The 19,762-nt window shown below is 45.9% G+C and overlaps 2 protein-coding genes across 3 annotated transcripts; one reads left to right on the plus strand and one right to left on the minus strand.

The window, feature by feature from the left end:
• Window positions 1–382: 382 nt before the first annotated feature.
• LOC143300491 (uncharacterized) lies at window positions 383–4,833 on the plus strand. The gene is made up of 4 exons (XM_076614207.1): window positions 383–646; window positions 2,324–2,478; window positions 3,179–3,754; window positions 4,156–4,833. Exons 2-4 carry the CDS (start codon window positions 2,335–2,337, stop codon window positions 4,819–4,821), a joined length of 1,386 nt encoding a protein of 461 aa, XP_076470322.1. The 5' UTR covers window positions 383–646; window positions 2,324–2,334; the 3' UTR covers window positions 4,822–4,833.
• A 3,648-nt stretch (window positions 4,834–8,481) lies between these two features.
• On the minus strand, window positions 8,482–18,739 carry LOC143300516 (uncharacterized). Of its 2 annotated transcripts, none has more exons than XM_076614251.1 (6): window positions 18,620–18,739; window positions 15,427–15,601; window positions 13,785–13,952; window positions 13,226–13,336; window positions 11,184–11,258; window positions 8,482–9,396 (listed from the first exon to the last, which is right to left on the minus strand). In XM_076614251.1, exons 1-6 carry the CDS (start codon window positions 18,623–18,625, stop codon window positions 9,335–9,337), a joined length of 597 nt encoding a protein of 198 aa, XP_076470366.1. In that variant the 5' UTR covers window positions 18,626–18,739; the 3' UTR covers window positions 8,482–9,334. The 2 variants fall into 2 exon arrangements, with proteins under 2 accessions (XP_076470366.1, XP_076470365.1); XM_076614250.1 differs by lacking the exon at window positions 18,620–18,739 and adding an exon at window positions 17,433–17,536 and having other exon boundaries at window positions 8,485–9,396.
• Between the last annotated feature and the right edge of the window lie 1,023 nt (window positions 18,740–19,762).

Below are 19,762 nucleotides of genomic sequence, written 5' to 3' on the forward strand. Positions count from 1 at the left end.
TGTATCAGCTCTCGTGTCAGACATAAATAATCTAAATTCAAAGGCATTCTTTTAGGAGACTACATACGTGCATATCTAACCGGTTTAATATAATTTATTGGCACAGTAATTCATGTGTGAAAAACCCGGTCAAATGAATTGTGGGGGACAGAGACGAGTGAGTCAAAAGCTAGGCAGCCTATATGTATGCTGCCAAGGACGATGAAGGGCAGATAATCTAGGGCATGTAGTCACTTGACGAAGGTCGGTCTGTCTACACAGCATAAGTTGCGTATCATGTGAACCAGCCACAAAGATGACAAAAACGCGTGGGTAAGATCTTGACGAAACGCTGGAGAACTCGGATTACATTTTTTTTTTTTTTTTTTTAAGGGGAAGAGGGAGGCCGGTGGGTTTACAAAAGTGAATACGGATCGGATGTGTCCTGAAAACCACGAAGGAGATAACAGTTGGGACAGTGTTGGATTCATTAATTTGTCGGTCAGTCAACTGCAGTGGGGTCATATTCAAGAGACCATCGTGCCTGCGGGTGAATGTATACCTGCGGATAATCGACCCGAGGCAAGGCAAACTGGGCCTGTGGATAAGCAATATCTGGTATTCAGGAAAACAAGAGCCTACGCGCGGGTCTACAAACCCCTTGTATGTGAGTATCAGTTTGTGTATCAGTTTGTATGTGAGTATCAGTTTGTGTATCAGTTTGTATGTGAGTATCAGTTTGTGTGTGTAACCGCACTGGATGTTTTTGTTTTTGTTTTTTGTTGTTGTTGTTGACAGAGAGTGTTCATGATTTTTTTAATGCCATGTTTGCTTTCAAATTGCATGATGTAAGGCGCTTTGTGCAACATTTGTACTGCCATATAAAAGTTATGCGTGGTCATTGTTGTGAACACATTCACAAAATGATAATTATATTAAAGTGCACCATAAAAAGAAATTGATACTCGTCAAATAAAAAAAATGTCTTCATACAATAACTGTCAACAGACTAAAACAAACCTCTCTCTCTCTCTCTCTCTCTCTAAGCTATTGGCGAGGCGATTGGTTTTCGTCCTAGTACTTCTGTACCGTCGACCAGAGTGGAGCATCTCGAAAATCCCAAAAACTGGATGTGATTCGTCCTGTCTGATTGATTTTGCTTTTTTGAGTAGCCGCTTATAATATATGTCTTCTATGGCCCCCTGGGTGTGTCTACCCATGTATGCGAAGTCTGGATCCGGCAGAATCTGCGGAAGAAACTTATCGGTTCAACGGAGAGGAAGGCGGTTACAGCAACGCACTGTGGAGTGCAGAGAGCAAGATGAGACACCGAAAGGATATCTTGGTCATCCACTGCATCCGTGCTCATCCTCCAGTCGTCTCGACTTAGTCTTGCCACTGGAAATTGGTGGACCCGGACGAGAGAGTGAGGTCGACGTTGCGCAACTCCTCTTCACTTTAAACAAACTCATCGCGCAAGTCATCAGTCATCCACATGCCTGTCTTTGTCTGCCCCAACTGTCAGCGAACATTTCGTGCGCAGATTGGACTATTCAGCCATCTGCGCACTCACAGATAGATTCATGAGCATCCTTCCCCCCACCCCACCACCACCCTCCCCCCATCCCCCATCCCCCATCTGGATGACAACGATGGTCATCATCGATCTTGATGGACACACCACCACCACCACCATGTCTTCTAGAGAAGGTAGATCAGCCCCGGTAATCTTGGTGGCAGTTTTTACGATTCTGTTAAGGGCTGCAATTTCTGCCTTGGAAGTGTTTCCGTACCAAACAGTAATAGAGAAGGTTAGCACACTTTCAATGACTGCTCGATAGAAATCAACAATGATTTCATTTTTTAATTCCGAACTTTTTGAAGCGCCGAAGAAAGTACAGGTGCTGTTGTGCTTTCTTAACAGTTTTTTCCGCGTTTTTCTCCCATTTCAAATTGTTGGAAATGATCAGTCCGAGAAATTTAAATTCGCTGATGATCTCCACTTGCTTGTCTTTAATGACAAGTGGTAAGGGGTTAGATCTGGTCTTCCTGAAATCTAAAATTAATTCTTTTGTTTTTGATACGTTGAGTTCTAAGTTGTCTTTATCACAGCAGCTGACAAGAGAAAGATAAAGTTACGTAGCCTATACACTACAGCACATATGCTGTAAAAAAAAAAAAAAAAAAAAAAAAAAAAAGGCAACATATGCCTCATCCACCTTCGCATAAATCCAGGTCTTAAAATGCTACCCTATGTTAAAGAACAGGCCTAACCAACGTAGTGTATGCAGGAAACGAGACTTGATAAACTCTTGATATTAATTTCTATCTCTGAATGTTGCAGACTACTGAATCATGAACGTGGTGCGGGCAGCGTCGCGGAGACTGAAATTCCGAGGCATGCGTGTCGCCTTGAGCGTGACGTCACGTCCTGTAGCCATGCCGGTAAAGGGCTGGGTGTGGGCCTCTCCGATCCCCGCCTCGTCCTTAGGTTCTGAGGTAACAACCAAACGTGTTTTGGGGGATGGGGGGTGGGAAAGCGGGGGAGGGGGGGGTGCGGGGTGGGGGACAGGGGAGGGGGGAGGGTCGGAAGGGACGAGAGAGAAAAGAGGTTCTTATACTGTATTGGGTCGCTATATTCTCATTCATGTTTATCAGTCATCTAAAAAATTTAAAAAAATAAAAAAAATTAAAAAAAAAACATCAAAAAGGATTTTTTGTATGCACATATCCTGTGATGAGCTCCTAGCTACCCAAGCTTTTATTTACTGTTTAAACTTTTGAACTTTGTTTTGCATTTTAGCTTCTGTTTTGTTCCCTGCGTTGAAATTAGAATCTTGTTTTGCAGTTTAATTCTTAACTGTTTTCCATTTCAACCTGGGAGTTTCTTTTCTCGTCCAGTGTTGAACCTTGTTGAACTTTAAATTGTATTTCTCGATTTCATTTTGATCCTTATATTCCCAGTCTAACTTTGAACGAAGTTTTCTATCTTTTTTATATAATTTCGCTTAAACTTCGAACTTTGTTTTCCATTTGAAATATAAACCTTGTGTTCCAGATGTGTATGCGTGGGCGCGCGCGCGCACGTGTGTGTGGTTTAGTGTTATCATTTTCCCAATTTAACATTCAATCTTGATTTCCAGATAAATCTTGAGCATTGGTTTCTATTTTATCATAGATGGGGTTTTTTTCTGTTCAGTGGCGTCATTTATCAACCAGACCTTTCCTACAGCGGCCGGCGGCACACAAACTGGCCAATCTCCTGGTAACTTACCACAAGGCAGACAGGAACTGCAGCCTTTTGTCTGAAGGGGGGTCCCACGGAAATGGTTCAGCCACTGGTAGCGCAGCAGTCTCCAACAGACGCTCCCCTGACAAGGCGGACCACGATTTCTGGGTGGACAACCAACGCCGTGAAGCTGATAGCAATGATTCCGCTTCCAACGGAAGGGACATGACCCGCCTCTTGCACTCCCCCGTCCAGGCACACAACACTGATGGCGCCACGTCCGGAACGGGGACTCGAGGCGAACGCTTGACACGGGCACCTGCAAGTTTGGGAGGCAGTGGTGACGCCATGCCCACGTCAGCACGACCGCTGGCTGTGCTGTTTCCGGGGATAGGGATGAGCAACCGTGTGATGGAGAAGTACTGCCAGGTGTACCTGAGGCTGGGGGTGGATGTGACGTACCTGTCCAGAGGCATGAACGTCCCCACGTGCTTCGTTCCTCACCTGATTCCTCTTGTCACCACACCTATCAGGCGACTTTTGCAGGTGTGTGTGTGTGTGTGTACGTGTGTGTGTGTGTCGTGTGCTCGTGTGCTTGTGTGTGTGTGTGTGTGTGTGTGTGTGTCCCTACGCGCGAGTGTCTGTATGCGCGAGTTGTCTGTACGTGCGAGTGTGTGTGTGTGTGTGTGTGAGAGAGAGAGAGAGAGAGAGAGAGAGAGAGAGAGGCGCTGCTTGATGTGTGCGTGAGTGTGTGTGGTAGTTGTTGTTTTTGCTGCTGATGATGATGCCACTGTTGCTGCTTCTGCTGCTAATGTCGTGTTCGTTTTGTTCATTGTAGAAATAAAAAAATTTTTTTTTAAAAGCACACAAAAAAGAGCATAAAACGACATCAATACTGAGACCAGGTTGCTGATGTCCGGCCTGTCATATCAGTGTCTGATTTGCAGGACCAGTCCACAGAGTTCGCCAACAGACCTCTCCTCCTGCACTGTATATCTGGGGGTCTGGCCTTCGCCGGATGCATGCTGATGAACCCCAGTGAAAGACACACCCAGGTGCTGCCGAGCGACCTCGCCCAAGACACCGACCTGACAAACGGTGAAAGGGCCTCCTCGTCACCGCCAGACTCACGACCACTCAACCTTCCTCAACCACCGCCACAGGACTTGGAGAAGCGGAGCGGAACCAGTGAGGTGGCCGATTTACGGAACAGAGTGGCAGGTGTGATCCTGGACTCTCCCGTTTTACACGTCGATTATTATAGGTACGGCATTCCACTCCTCTCCACCACCTTTCCACCGCTTCGCTCGGCCTGCAAACTGTACTTTTCCTTGATCGCCGGTGCCTTTGACTCCACTGTCAACCCTTATTTGAGGTCAGTGTTCACCCTGGACAAAAGTCCAAAACTCATCCTGTATCCTGACGCAGACACCTTCAATCCCGTGTCGGTTCTGGAGACGTTTCTGCGTGAGGAGGAGGCGCGTGGGTCCAGAGTTAATGTCCAGTCTTTCCAGGGCATTGATCATGTCAAAATACTGAAGGATCGTCCTGTCCGTTACCAGGAAGAAATCCGTCAGTTTTTGAAAGCGCTGGGTGTCGTTGGGGTCAACTGAACACACTGGGCATGAGCGTGCTGTTTTAAGTGCTCGTGGGTGTAAAAAGTTAGGTTTGTATATAAAAAGGCAGAGCTGTTCTGTTTTCATTTCTTTACTTTTTTCTGATCTGATTTTCTGGTGGATGGGCACAACAGCCGAGTGGTTAAAGCGTTGGACTTTCAATGTGAAGGTCCCGGGTTCGAATCTCGGTAACTGCGCCTTCTGGATTAAGGGTGGACATATTGAGGGTCCGGATTCGGATCTCGGTAACGGTGCCTTTGTCACTCAGAGAGATGGGACTATGAGGAGACGGACAGGAGAGGCGAAGAAGTTGAGGATTGGGAGATTGACACACATCTTCATCTCATCAACCAAGAAGATGATGAACCCACCTTCTACTCTAGACGCTGGATGACCACATCAACACCAGATCTAGCGTTCGTCACCAACGACCTGTTCGTCGGGACCACAAGAACAGTCCTCAACCAGCTTGGAGGAAGTGACCACAAGCCCGTGAAACTCTCTATCAACCTCAACTTGCAGGCTCCTCAAGCAAAGTGTTTTCCTCGCTGGAATTACAGAAAGGGGGACTGGACTGTCTTTGAGACCCTCACAGATACATACACAAAGCCAATCAACATCAGGCAGAAGGACTCAAACAAGATGGTTCAAGACTTCACAAAGGCCGTCTTGAAAGCTGCTATAGAATCCATCCCAAGAGGAGCACCCAAAGACTACAAGCCCTACTGGACGGAGGAACTCCAGAATCTGGAAGATGCTGTTACGGAAGCCATGGACCGAGCAGAAAAGCAGCCACCACTGGAGAACAACATAGCGCTGTCGTGCGCACAAGCTGCAAGAAAAAGAAGGCAAGAGAAAACTGAAAGCCTAAATGTCGACAAGGATGGCAGCAAGCTGTGGAAACTGGCTAGAACCCTCAGCAACGAAACAACAAGTCACACCACAATAACAATACAAGAGAATGGAAATTATCTCTCTGGAAAGAAAGCGGCAGACCACTTCATAGACGTCTATGAAAACATAGCAATCTGGAAGTCCCTCCTGAACATAGAGCTGCAGTGCACAGGGCCCAAGGTGAACTTCCTGAGAAAGAGCCCCAAGAGGAAGTCATGGCCACAGCTTTCACAGAGAAAGAGCTGGAGGAAGCATTGCAGAGCCTCAACCTGAAGAAGTCACTTGGACCAGGCGGTATCACAAATGAAATGATTCTGCATCTTGGGATGAAGAGCAAGGCAGTCCTTTTAACAATCTGCAACTCCAGCTGGAAGATAGGATCAGTCCCACAGTGTTGGAGGGAAGCAGACATGATCCCCATTCACAAAACGGGAAAGGACAAGTCGAAGGCTGACAGCTACAGACCCATCAGCCTTACAAGCTGCTTAGGAAAGCTGATGGAGAGACTTGTCAACACTAGGCTTATCTGGCACCTTGAAAAGTATCAGCTGCTGAGCCCTGAACAGGCAGGCTTCCGCCAACACAGATCAACAGAAGAACAGATCACATTCATCGCTCAAAACATTGAGGATGCATTCCAAGAAATGAAGAACACGTTTGCTGTCTGGATTGACATGGAGAAGGCGTTCGACAAAGTCTGGAAGGACGGACTCAGGCTCAAACTACGGCGATGTGGTGTGTCTGGGAGGATGTACACCTGGATCAGCCAGTACCTACACAACCGCCAAGCCCGAGTCAAGATTCAGGGCCAGAAGAGCAAGAAGGTGCTGAGACAGGGAGTACCACAAGGAGGAGTTCTTTCGCCAACGCTGTTCCTCATCTTCATAGATGACATCGTCAGAGAACTGCCAAGAGGGGTCAGAGGAGCAATCTACGCAGATGCCTGGTACTCTGAGGCTCTGAAGAGTACACCACTATAGCACAGGTACGCCTCCAGACTGCGTTCAACAAGATCAGCAACTGGACCAAGGAATGGCTTGTCTCTGTCAACTCCAGCAAAACAACCTACACAGTCTTCAGCCTATTCAGCAAAAAGCAAGAGGCGAAACTGACACTGAACAACCAAAGGCTTGCAGAGCAACTCACACCTACCTACCTGGAAGTGACCTTTGACCGCAAGCTCACTTGGAAACAGCAGATCACCAGATGCTGTAGCAGGGCCAAGCTGAGACTGGCGATCATGAAGAAACTTGCAGGGACGGACTGGGGGGGCTGATGAACGTATCCTAAAGAGACTCTATACGGGGAGAGTCCGACCTGTAGTTGAGTACGGGACATCAGCATGGGCATCAGCTGCAAAGTCTAACCTTGAAAAACATCCAATGAACAACAGAATGAGCAGACCCACCAAGAGCTGACTGAAAAGAGGCAGCTTCATCCACCAGTCAAGACGCCTTGAAAGACAAACCCCAGTCTTGATGGAACACAAAGCAAAGCCTATCCAGGCAAATGTCACCCACCCATCTTGGAAGAGGCAGGTGTTCCCAACAGTCGTCACCAGCATTCCCGGAGTGGAGAAGAGAGGAACACAGACACCCAAAGACTCCCTGGCTATGGAGTACATCTGTAACCTGTACCCTCAGGAAGACTGGACCCATGTCTTTACAGATGGCTCCGCCACAGAAGCAACGAGGGATGGTGGAGCTGGAATCTTCCTCCGATACAAAGACGGAGATGAAGAAATTGCAATCCCAACAGGAAAATACTCCACCAACTTCCGAGCTGAGCGAGAAGCCATCTGTGAGGCAGCCACAACAGTCTTGCAGAACTCCACAAGAACAACAGGGCAGGTGGTGGTGTTCTCAGACGCTCTCTCCGTACTCCAAGCCCTCAAGAACTCCCGCTGCAAAGAGCAGAACCATCTCATGTGTGTGTGTGTGTGTGTGTGTGTGTGTGTGTGTGTATATATATGTATATGTGTATATATATATACATATATGCGTGTGTGTGTGTGTGTGTGTACATATGTGTGTATATGTACACACACACACACACACACACACACACACACACATATATATATATATATATATATGTGTGTGTGTGTGTGTGTGGAGAGAGAGAGATTTGTATTGAAAACCTAGGCACACTAAGTCTGTTGAACCTTTATTGTGTAATCTGTATTGTCATTATCAGTAAAGCAGAAACAAGGCTCCACTGGAATTAGACTTCGTTTTTTATCATGAATCTGTGTACCATATCATTTCCATATTGAATGCATATGGTGTATACACATGCTTTTTATAAACATGGCTTTTCATTTATCATGTGAAACCTTAGAAAACCTAATGCCATAGCATCTCTCTCTCTCTCTCTCTCTCTCTCTCTCTCTCTCTCTCTCTCTTTGAAACTGTAATTGGGTCAACGTGTGTGTATACAAGTTTAAATATCAGATGATTTTGTGAACAATCCACATGACGTGTTTTCATTTTGTTTGGAATGGAAAAAAAGGACAAATTCAGTAGGGAAAAAAAGTAAATGAATTGAATATACCATATTTTGTAGGATGTACCAAAACTCACTTTGTTTCGTTTTCAGAGAGACTTTCAGAGTATCTCTGAAGCGCTTCTTCTGACCTCCGTGTGATCTCTTCCCTTGTTGCAGCTCGCCATAGAAGAGCCTTTTGGGCAGCCGATGGTCTGGCATGCGCGCCACGTGTCCAGCCCAGCGAAGCTGGGACTGCATCAGGATGGTGAAGATGCTGGGAAGGGTGGCTTTTGCGAGCACCTCTGTGTCTGGGGTCTTGTCTTGCCACTTGATGTTCAGTAGCTTCCTGAGGCATGTTGTGTGGAAGTGGTTCAGCTTCTTGGCATGTCGTTGGTACACTGTCCAAGTTTCGCAGGCGTACAGTAGTGTGGGGAGAACTACTGCTCTGTAGACCTTTAGCTTGGTCTCAAGACTAATGCCTCTTCTGTTCCAGACATTTGCACTAAGTCTACCAAAAGTTGCACTTGCTCTTGCAATCCTGACGTTCACTTCATCGTCGATGGTCGCATTTCGTGACAGCTTTGTTTCGTAAATTCAAGGTAAAGAACAAACAGACAAATATCATCATGAAAACACACCCATTTTCTAGTTAAAAATATAGTCTTCGTTATGCTTCCAATAAAAAACAATTGACAATATGTTTTGGAAGCATGATTTCATGACAATCAATTATGTAAAACACATTAACGGTGGGTTTTTTTCACGAATACCAAGCAAAGGTTAGGAAAACACACTCTTCGCGCCATTCTATTGCCGCTGAACACTGAATTATTTAATGTACATCGGCCGTATACCTTTACACAATTTGGACTGTGGGGGTGGGGTAGGGCGTCAGGGACTGGGGATGGAAGTCGTAGCAATATTGAAATCATAAACATGTCCAAATGCCATCAATGAAACCGTTTTCATCTGTTCATTGCATGAAAGATCAGTTTTCTTTTAATTAACTGCATTGGTTTCACGCATGAAAAAAAAAAGAAAGAAAAAAGAAAGAAAGAAACAGACAGAAGGAACAATGCGAATGAATCCACGGAGGGGGGGGGGGGGGGGGGTCCGGGCGGTACTCCTGTTACTGGAGATCTGAGACGGGCATTGGAACCATCAGCCGTGACTCCGTCATTGCCGCCATTACTGAAACAAAAACATAAACAAAACATAAAAATCATGTATATATATATATATATATATATATATATGATGATGATGGAGTCTCCCGTTGGTCCGACGGATGAGTAGGCAGGCAGGCCTATCTGTCGGTGTGTGTCCTCATAATTATGGGAAAAGAGGCCGATTCTGGATGCGCAGCACTTCCCACAGGTGTTTCAAGGGAAAACGTCTCCAGAAGTTGATCCCTGCTTCCTTCGCTCACGCTTCTCCTTAATGGCCAGCGTTCAAGGGCATCAGTTTCCCAGGAAGCGACATTAGCCTGGTTGCCTTACCAGCACAGGTGACTTTTTTTCTTTTTTTCTTTTTTTTTCTTTTTTTTTAGTGAGGAGGAGTTGTGCAGTCCCTTCCCCACTCTCTCGCCTACTGACGCACACAGTCCCACAGGTGCAGATACTGCCACGTGTAGGACGGCCTCGGCAGATGCAGGATTTTTCTTCGGAGAAGAGATGTGTGTGTGTGTGTGTGTGTGTGTACAATATAAATAGATAGATAGATAGATGTTAATGGGGGAAGAGGGGGATATAAGATGTAGAAAAGATAGAGACATAGAGAGAGGGGGGAGAAGAGAGAGAAAGAGCGACAGATAAAGTGGGTGAGGAGACAGTGGGTGACAAAGAAAGGCAAGGAGGGAGAGGGACTACACCCATCTTCTGCTTTCTCTCTCTCTGTCTCTCTCTGTCTCTCTCTCTCTCTGTCTCTCTATCTATCAGTCTATCTGTCTGTTTATTTGTCTCACACATTGTGTAAAAAAGCCTAAAACGTTACCATGTCTTCTTAACGTTTCAAAACGATGCTTCTGACCCACAAAATGATACAATGGGGTCTGTCATGAAACTAAACCCAAAGTGTAAGATAAGATCCGTATTGTGTGTGTGTGTGTGGGGGGCGGGGGTGATTACGGGAGGAGTTGGAGATGGTGGGGTTGAGAGAGAGAGAGAAAGACAGACAGACAGAGACAGATAAACAGACAGACAGGGGGACAGAGGGACTGATATATATATATATATATATATATATATATATATATATATATCTAGAGAGAGAAAGAGAGATAGACAGACAGACAGAGAGCGAAAGGCAGAAAGAAAGAATGAGAGAGAGCGGGGTGAGTCAAAGTCAAAGTCAAAAAATGTTTTAATTGTCAGGCCCCTGGCCCATAACGACAGGAGTCACAGCAAAATGTAGCATGCAACATGTGTTCATTTACATACCATGCAGCCATTTTTTCCAAGAAAACGGGGAGAGAGAGAGAGAGAGAGAATGAGAAAGGGAGAGGGGAAAAATAGGAGTGAGAGAGAGAAAGAGGGGTGTGCTGTGGAAAGGAGAGGGAAGTGCAATAAGAAAAGATGATCCCAATAGCTGTGTTCTACATGAATAGTGTTAGCAAGAGGAAGGGGAAAAAACCCCAACCCTTATTGATCGTAAAAAAACTACCGCAACAACAAGAATAGATAATGAATATATAAATAAACTTCGCAAATCATCAACATTACGAAACATACACTTGATAATTATATGGGAACACGATTGTTAGCCAGACAAAAAGACAAAGGTTGGCTCAGAGAGAAAGAGAGGGGGGGTGGGGTGGAGGAAGGAGGGAGAGATTGATTGTCTGTCTGTCTGGTCTAGTGTATGTGTGTGTTTGTGTGTGTGTGTGTTTGTGTGTGTGTGTGTGTGTGTGTGCATGCGTGCGTGCATGCATATGTGTGTGTGTGGGTTTATTGGAGTGTTAACTAACATTGAATACTGACCTTCTTTATAGTCCATTCGTTTCCTGCCTGCTGCCTCTGCCGACTTTGGGTCCGGGTACCTAAATAGCCGGTATTCTACACACACACACACACACACACACACACGTGCACATGCACATGCACACACACAAACGCGCGCGCACACATACACACACACAAACGCGCGCGCGCACGCACACACACACACACACACACACACACACACACACACACACACTTTCCGTTTTCTAGCAGATAATGCAAAAATGCAGTTGCTGCTAATTGAATTGACTACTGGCATACTTTATATAAAAAAAGCCCATTCTGATTTGAATTGACTGGACTTGGCACACCATACACACACAAACACACAAAACTACCCACAAAAGACATCTTCCTCCACAAGTGGAGTGATGGCCTAGAGGTAACGCGTCCGCCTAGGAAGCGAGAGAATGAGCGCGCTGGTTCGAATCACGGCTCAACCGCCGATATTTTCTCCCCCTCCACTAGACCTTGAGTGATGGTCTGGACGCTAGTCATTCGAATGAGACGATAAACCGAGGTCCCGTGTGCAGCATGCACTTAGCGCACGTAAAAGAACCCACGGCATCAAAAGGGTTATTCCTGTCAAAAATCTGGAGAAAAATCCACTTCGATAGGAAAAACAAATAAAACTGCACGCAGGAAAAAATTTTAAAAAATAAAATAAAATAAATAAAAAATGGGTGGCGCTGTAGTACAGCGACGCACTCTCCCTTGGGAGAACAGCCCGAATTTCACACAGAGAAATCTGTTGTGATAAAAAAAAAAGAAATACAAATACAAAACAGAAATCATGTGATAAGAAACCACACGCCTGTATTCATTCGTCCGTGCATGATACGGAATCGGCCATTTAAAATTAATTAACTATTCTTGCCCACTGTCAAGCGACAGTTGGTAACACACACACACACACACACACACACACACACACATCTATTTCTGTCTGTCTGTCTGTCTGTCTGTCTCTCTCTCTCTCTCTCTCTCTCTCTCTGTATATATATATATATATATATATATATATATATATATATATATATATATCATGCCAGAAAGCGGGCGCGTTTATGCATGTATGTATGTTCTCGTTGCTTTTTTTTTTTTTTTAATCGGTACACACATACCTTCTTACTCTCTCACACACACACACACACACACACACACACACACACACACACACACACACACACACACTGTTGCAATTGTAACAAATATATGTATGTATATATATATATTTTTTTTTTTTCATATCCAGCATGGTCCTGTAGCCTGTATGTGGCTATCGGGGTCCACTGTGTCCATGCTACGACACAGGAAGGCGGGGCCCAATCCTCTCCTTTCGACGTTTTAACCTTCCCCGACCGAAGTCAGGCAGCCGGTTACCGCCATTCACACCTGAGTGGTGTGAGGAAAATCGGAAGTAAACAGCAAAAACGATACTGAGAAACAGCTTCAGAAAACCATAGCGCCAACGTCTGGACATCGGGACGGAAGACAAAAAGGACGGCATCCATGAGCTGGACAGAGCGGCACTGGTCACACAATCTTCAGACTACGGACGGGACACTACTGTCAGCTCCTCTCCCACCTCTACCGTATGAAGATATCAAATACTGACCAGTGCCCTTGTGGTACAGACCCACAAACCCCCTTCCATATCATGCAGTCCTGCCCCACCTTCGACGCTCTGAGACGCCAGGCATGGCCCAGCCCGGTGGACCTCTAAGAGAAACTGTGGGGACCGGTGGGGTCCCTGCGACGGACCGCGGACTTCGCTGTCCTGACCGGACTGAAAATCTAGCGTGGCCAGGGAGCGCGGAAGAAGAAAAAGAAGAAGGAAGTAAACTGCCTTCCGCAAGGACAACAAAACCAAGCCCAAATGGGTGCCCCCGAATCCTGATCGATCACAGGGGAACACTGGATCGGAACAGCAAGACCTATTCGACTGTACCACGGCGCCTGCACTGGCATATATATTACATACAAGCACACAGAAAACCATGTAACATGTAACCACATACCTGTGTTGTTCATTGGTCCGTACATGGTACGGAATCGGGCAATCAGCATGGAATCATCGGTCCATGGAATTTGAACGTCACCGTCCTTCATCGTCTGCAGTTCATACACCGCTGAAACCCACACCCAGAAGTTCAGTTAACAGAGTATTGCAACCTAAACGACCCGATAGCAACAACAACAACAACTAAAGTCACACATGCAAGATCTTACAGAATAGAAGCAAAAGGACGGGGGAAAGAAGAATAAGAAGAAAGCGGAGAAGGAGGAAGAGGAGGACGAGGAGAAGAAAGAGGAGGACATGTAGGAGGAGGAGGAATGAAGACGAGGACAAGATGGAGGAGAAGGAGAAGGAAATGAGCGCGCACATACGTCATAACACACACACACACACACACACACACACACACACACACACACACACACACGCACGCACGCACGCACGCACGCACGCACGCACGCACGTGCGTACTCTCTCTCCCTTCACACAAACACTCTCCCACTTTCCACCCCACCCCCTCCTCCAGCCTCCTTCTCCACCCCCACCCACACAAACTCCACCTGTGGGGGAAGGAGGGAACTGTGTGTAGACAGAAGGAGTGTCAGGATGGGCGACCGCCAGGCAGTTATGGAAGGTGCCATACTGCTCTACCACTTTCTGGGCTTTGGGCCAAAAGTCCTTGCTCTCCGCCAGCGCTTTGCGAGCCCTGAACAGGTCCTCCAGATCATCTGAAGAAAATAGAGGAGAAGAAGAAGAAGAAGAAGAAGAAGAAGAAGGAGGAGGAGGAGGAGGAGGAGGAGGAGAAGAAGGAGAATTCAAATCAAAATCACATCATTTTGGTTTCCACTACACAGCTGACACCACCACCACTACCACCACCACCAGAAGAAGAAGAAGGAGGAGGAGAAGAAGCAAAAGAACAAGAAGAAAACATAAAGATAGATAGAACAAGGAGGAAGAGGCAGAGGTAGAGGAAAAGAAGGGGAAGAAGAAGAAGAAGAAGAATCAAAATCAGATCATCCTTTCTTTTAGATATAATCTCAAACAACAACAAAAATGACTGCAGGGAAATTTATAATCCAGCTAAGTATTAGTTTGAAACGCTGATGCGCGAGATAGTCGCCAAATAGCGAGTACACATTTGCATACTCAGACAGACTCCGAAAATTATCTTTTTCGTTTTCGTCTTAGTTAGTTTGAGTACTGAAACACAGAGAGACAGACAGACAGACAGAGAGTGAGGAGGAAAGGGGAAAGAAAGAGACAGACCCGACAGAGACCGACAGACACACAGTAAAAATTGATGAGGAGAGACAGAGCAAGACAAACTGTGACATACACACTTGATACCGACCACAGTTGTGAAACTATTCAATATGTGTTTCCATGTTCAGGGGAAAAAAAAAAAAAGTTTCATCATCAAAATATGCGCAAATCCAACTACAGAACTGAGAGGTTTTTTGTGGGTTTTTTTGGGTTTTTTGTGTGTGTTTGTGGGGGGGTGGGGGGGGGGGTGTTTTTGTTTTTGTTTTTGTTTTTTTGTGGTTTTGTGTGCGCGTGTGTTTGTGTGTGTGTGTGTGTGTGTGTGTGTGTGTGTGTGTGCGTGTGTGTGTGTGTTGTTGTTGTTTTCCACTGAGAAAAAAGGAGCGCCGTTGCAGAACCGGTTAAGGGTTGGACTTCTGATCCTGTGTCACCAGTGATCAGGGTTTGAGGCGGCCCCCTTTCGGCAACTGAGGTGCTTTGTCTTTTTCTCCGGTTTTCCTCACTACACGCAGGTGCTAACGGTACCTGACTTTGGTCGGGGAAATTTAAAAAGCAGAAGGAGAGGATTGGGCCTCGCCTTCCTAAACCGAGCCCTACACACAGTGAACATGAAAATTCAATGCTTCTTAGCCATTCATCTTCGTTGCCATGTTGGTTTGCCGATTCATTTCGCGGTTTTTCTACACTTCCGGTTCCAGCAAAATACTGACGCATGCCCGTCTAAGCAGTCATTGCCATCGTCTTAAGAAAGGAATCGCTTTTTCTCTTTTTACCGGAATGGCCACGTTTCGTTTGTATATCATTTTCGTAACGCTTGTTTGTTCTTGTAGCCGTAAAAGGCTACAGACCCTTTAACCTTTTTTTTTTTTTAAATAATGTTTTGAATTAAACAGAAAAGTTTCCAACAGCTATGTAGGTAGGTATGTCCATAAAACTGACCATACTCCACAAAGTGGAAGAATTCTGTGGACTTGAAGATCTCCGTTTCAAAGATGCCCATCACTTTGGAGAAGGTCATTCGCTGCTGCCAGAACTCTCGATCCTCGTGCAGCTCTTTGAAATCAGACTTCCCCTGCAGGTTGAAGGTGTAGAAACGCAGCTCGTAGATTTTACCCTGCCAGACACACAGAGTAAAAAGGTCGAAGGTCCTTAATGGTCCCATAGCTTTTTTTTTTTACGACCGCAGGGGGGCAATGGGCTCATGACCCATCATGGTCACAAAGTACGTGCAGCTCATGATTGAATGACACAGCAAACGAATGATGAGCGCCCAGTGGCAGCCGTCAGTCGCCGGTTGTACCCAGGTAGGCAGCCTGTTGTGCAAATGACCCTGTGTTTGTAAAGCGCTTAGAGCTTGGTCTCCGACCGAGGATAGGCGCTATAGAAGTATCCATATCAATCAATCAGTCAATCATGTCACTTTGTGTTGTCCTCTTTCTGAAAAAAAAGAAAAAAAGAAACCAACCAACCAGTGCACATACCGTTAGTTAAAGGGTTAAACATCCAGTAACCTTCCATTAGGACAGTGTATATGAAATTCATATTCATTGTGTCTAGGCCGGGGGCTAGGCATGATAATAAGAAAGGGTGGTGCGGGGCCAAACCTGGCTCTCTTTCAGCCGGCCGCTTTTGAACCTTCCCATGACCGACGTCAGGTACCCCTTCACACCTAATTGGTCAAGTGAGCAACATCCCAGTCAAGTGCCTTCCCCGCAACCCCAGAAGGATTCCCCTGTGGGTGTTATTCCTCGTTCTGTATTTCGTCCAGAAGGCACCGCACGAGCGCTTGGGTTCTTTTCCCTTTGACGTGTTTACCCTCAAAACTACTTTCCTTCCATCCGACGTGTGTTCTTCTTCCTTTGTCAGTCTGCTGCCAAGTCGACCGACCGCTAAGAATCCACGAGAGGGATAGGATGAAAGTCACCAACAACAACAACACCCCCCTGCCCCCCCCTCCCGTACACCCCCTCCTCGCGCCCCCCTCTCCCCCTCCCCTTCCGATCCCCCACTTATGCACACTATCCCTTCCACTTCTACATACAAACAACAAGAATACATTAACGAAACGATTTTTTTTTTAATAAAAAGAACAACTTCACGTATTGAAAAGGATATAACAATTGTAAAGACTAAATCAACCCAAAACCAACCTTACCAAATAACAGCAACAACTACACACACACACACACACACACACACACACACACACACACACACATATATATATATATATATATAGAAACATTGTCCCTGGTGGAACATCAAGAAGTTGTCAGCATGAACAAAAACGCATTAAGGAAAGTAAGGGAGGGAGGGTGGGGGAGTACTGGGAAAGGAAAGGTAATAATTTGTGAAGAAGAGAGAGAGAGAGAGGGCGGGGGAAAGAGGGAGAGAGAGAGAGAGGGGGGGGGGGGAGGAAAGAAAGAGATGGAGAAGGGAGGGGCGGTGGGGGAGAACATTGAGGATAAACAGACATAATGTGTGTGTGTGGGGGGGGGGGGGGGGGGTGGGGGGGGGTGAATGTATGCCAGTTCATGTGCGTGCATTCGAGCGTGCGCATGAGTATGTGTAGCGTGAACGTGCCATCATACCTTATTTGTATGAGCATGCGATACATAAAGTGCCATTGACACAGGCCTGGACACGGAGAAATGTCATATCTAAAACACCACAAGCTACACGAAATAAATGCCAATTATTTTTTTCCTTTCACACTTCCATAACGTTAGGATTTATGTCTTGTTTTATTTTTCCACAACACTGCACTGACGGTGTCATGTTATGGTCTTGTTCCTGGACACAGAGATAGTGTTACCTCTAAAACACACGAAATGAACATCAACGCTTTGTTCGTTTCACACTTCCACAAGGTTATAACCAGAAGTATATCCTGTTTTCCACAGTATCAATTAACACCACGACCACACACCACACGGTGAACTTACCGACATGATGGTAAAAGTCGACAGCTATCACCTGTCGTCCACAGACTGTCTCTTTCTAAATCCGATGCAAATAGTATACAGAGATAATAATTATACTGTGAGGGGCCAAGGCTACTAGTAAAAATGAGGGCAAAACTTGCTCAGTCCTGTTACGTCGCCGATAACAATCACACGCACGAACTGAACGCACGTACGCAAGTGCGAGCGCGCGCGCACACACACACACGCAACACACACACACACACACACACACACACACACACACACACACACACACACACACACAACCATCTTTCTACTGGTAATACCAATAATGTGAGGGTACAACTTGCTCAGTCCTGCACAGTCGCCGATAACTATCACACGCGCGCGCGCGCACACATACACACACACGTCCCTGTAATAGTGATACAGATAATCGCCCCCCTCCCCGCCTCCCTGTGTGTCCTATTGTCATTAATGCTCCTCACGTGCTATGCATCTGATGAAGGGGCAACTATAGTGACTCAGTGATAAAGCAAATGATACATACATATACTCACAGACGCGCGCGCGCGCGCGCGTTCCATCACACATTATTTTTAAGGCAATGCAAGGCAAGGCGAAACGTTTATTTCTTGTGCCTCGGGGCATTGAAATGTTACACACACACACACACATTTTTTCATCTACCATACAAACAATAAGAGTGATGTCAAAACAACAACAACAACAACAAAAAAGCCAATTCGCGCGGACAATAGCAAAAAAAAAAAAAAGAAAAAAAAAAGCCAATTCGACGGGCGCAATAGCCGAGTAGTTAAAGCGTTGGACTTTCAATCTGAGGGTCCCGGGTTCGAATCACGGTAACGGCGCCTGGTGGGTAAAGGGTGGAGATTTTTCCGATCTCCCAGGTCACCATATGTGCAGACCTGCTAGTGCCTGAACCCCCTTCGTGTGTATAAGCACGCAGAAGATCAAATACGCACGTTAAAGATCCTGTAACCCATGTCAGTGATCGGTGGGTTATGGAGACACGAAAATACCCAGAATGCATGAACCACGACAGAGTCATCGGCAAGTCCATGTTGGTCGTGTAACGGAAAGAAGAAGAAGAAGAAGACAATACACATCAATACTTAATTCATCCTCATCCATTTGTCATTATTTGTTTGAGAATGGGAGAAAGAAAGTGCCACTGAACTTACCGACATGATGGTAAATCGACAGCTAATCACCTGCAGTCTACAGCCTATTTTTTAACGCCATACGGACAGTACTGAAACAGAAATAATGAGAGGGGGCCACGGCGACTTTTACAAATTAAGTAGTGTAAAACTTGCTCAGTCCTGCCCCGTCGCAGTTGTGTGTGTGTGTGTGTGTGTGTGTGTGTGTGTGTGTGTGTGTGTGTGTGAGCGCGCGCGAACGCTCGCATGTGTGTCATGGTCGGAATATGAGTGTTTTTGTGTGTGAATGTGCATTGTGGCTTATGTTCTTTGATCGTTCGTGCGGCCGGTGCGTGCTTGCGGATGTTTGTGAGTGTGCGTGCGTGCGTGTGTGTGTGTGTGTGTGTTGTGTGTGTGCGTGTGTTGTGTGTGTGATTACTGTAAATATTGGTCCCGTTGAACCTTAAAAAAAATAAAATAAAATAAATAAATAAGTAAATAAATAATTAGGCGACTGTCTTATTCCCCTCCATACACTCCACTGCCCCGTCGTACTACCCCCACCACGCATACCCCCTTCCCCGTCCAACTCACCCCCCCCCCTCCTCCCCTCACGGCCCCCACGCACACACACGCACCCCCCCTCTCCCCCACTATCCCCAACCCTGGGGCCTGAAGGTTTACTACTGAACAGTAGCGAGTACAATACTTAGGATAAGGTATCGGCATACGTTGGTCTATTTTGTACGTGTAAGAATGAAGGTTCGCATTTTTGTTGAGAGACAGCTGTCTGCATGTGTAGAATAGTCTTTGGGATATTTCTTTGTCTTTTTGTTAATGTTTGTTTTTCTTTGACAATACCCATGACATTGTGAGCCCCATGTCAATATGGCATTTCTGCTGATGACATTAAACAGTTTCAGTTTCTCTCTCTATACATCTATATATATTTATATCAATATACTTTTTTTTAGAACAAGCCAAATCTTATCAAGTGATCCGAGGTCAAAGGATTGTAAGGAAAGAACAGGAATGTTGTCTCCCTTACACTCTGTCCGCCGTGACAGTGGATTATTGAATGATGCAGTGGAGTCCGTGGTTTTCCTTGAGGATTCGTCTCCAGTTTGTCCTATACTGCTTGCACACAGAGGCTTAACATGCTGATCTGATGTGGCGATATACTTT

Source organism: Babylonia areolata, chromosome 26 (genome assembly GCF_041734735.1).
Source record: "Babylonia areolata isolate BAREFJ2019XMU chromosome 26, ASM4173473v1, whole genome shotgun sequence".
NCBI lineage: Eukaryota > Metazoa > Mollusca > Gastropoda > Neogastropoda > Buccinidae > Babylonia > Babylonia areolata.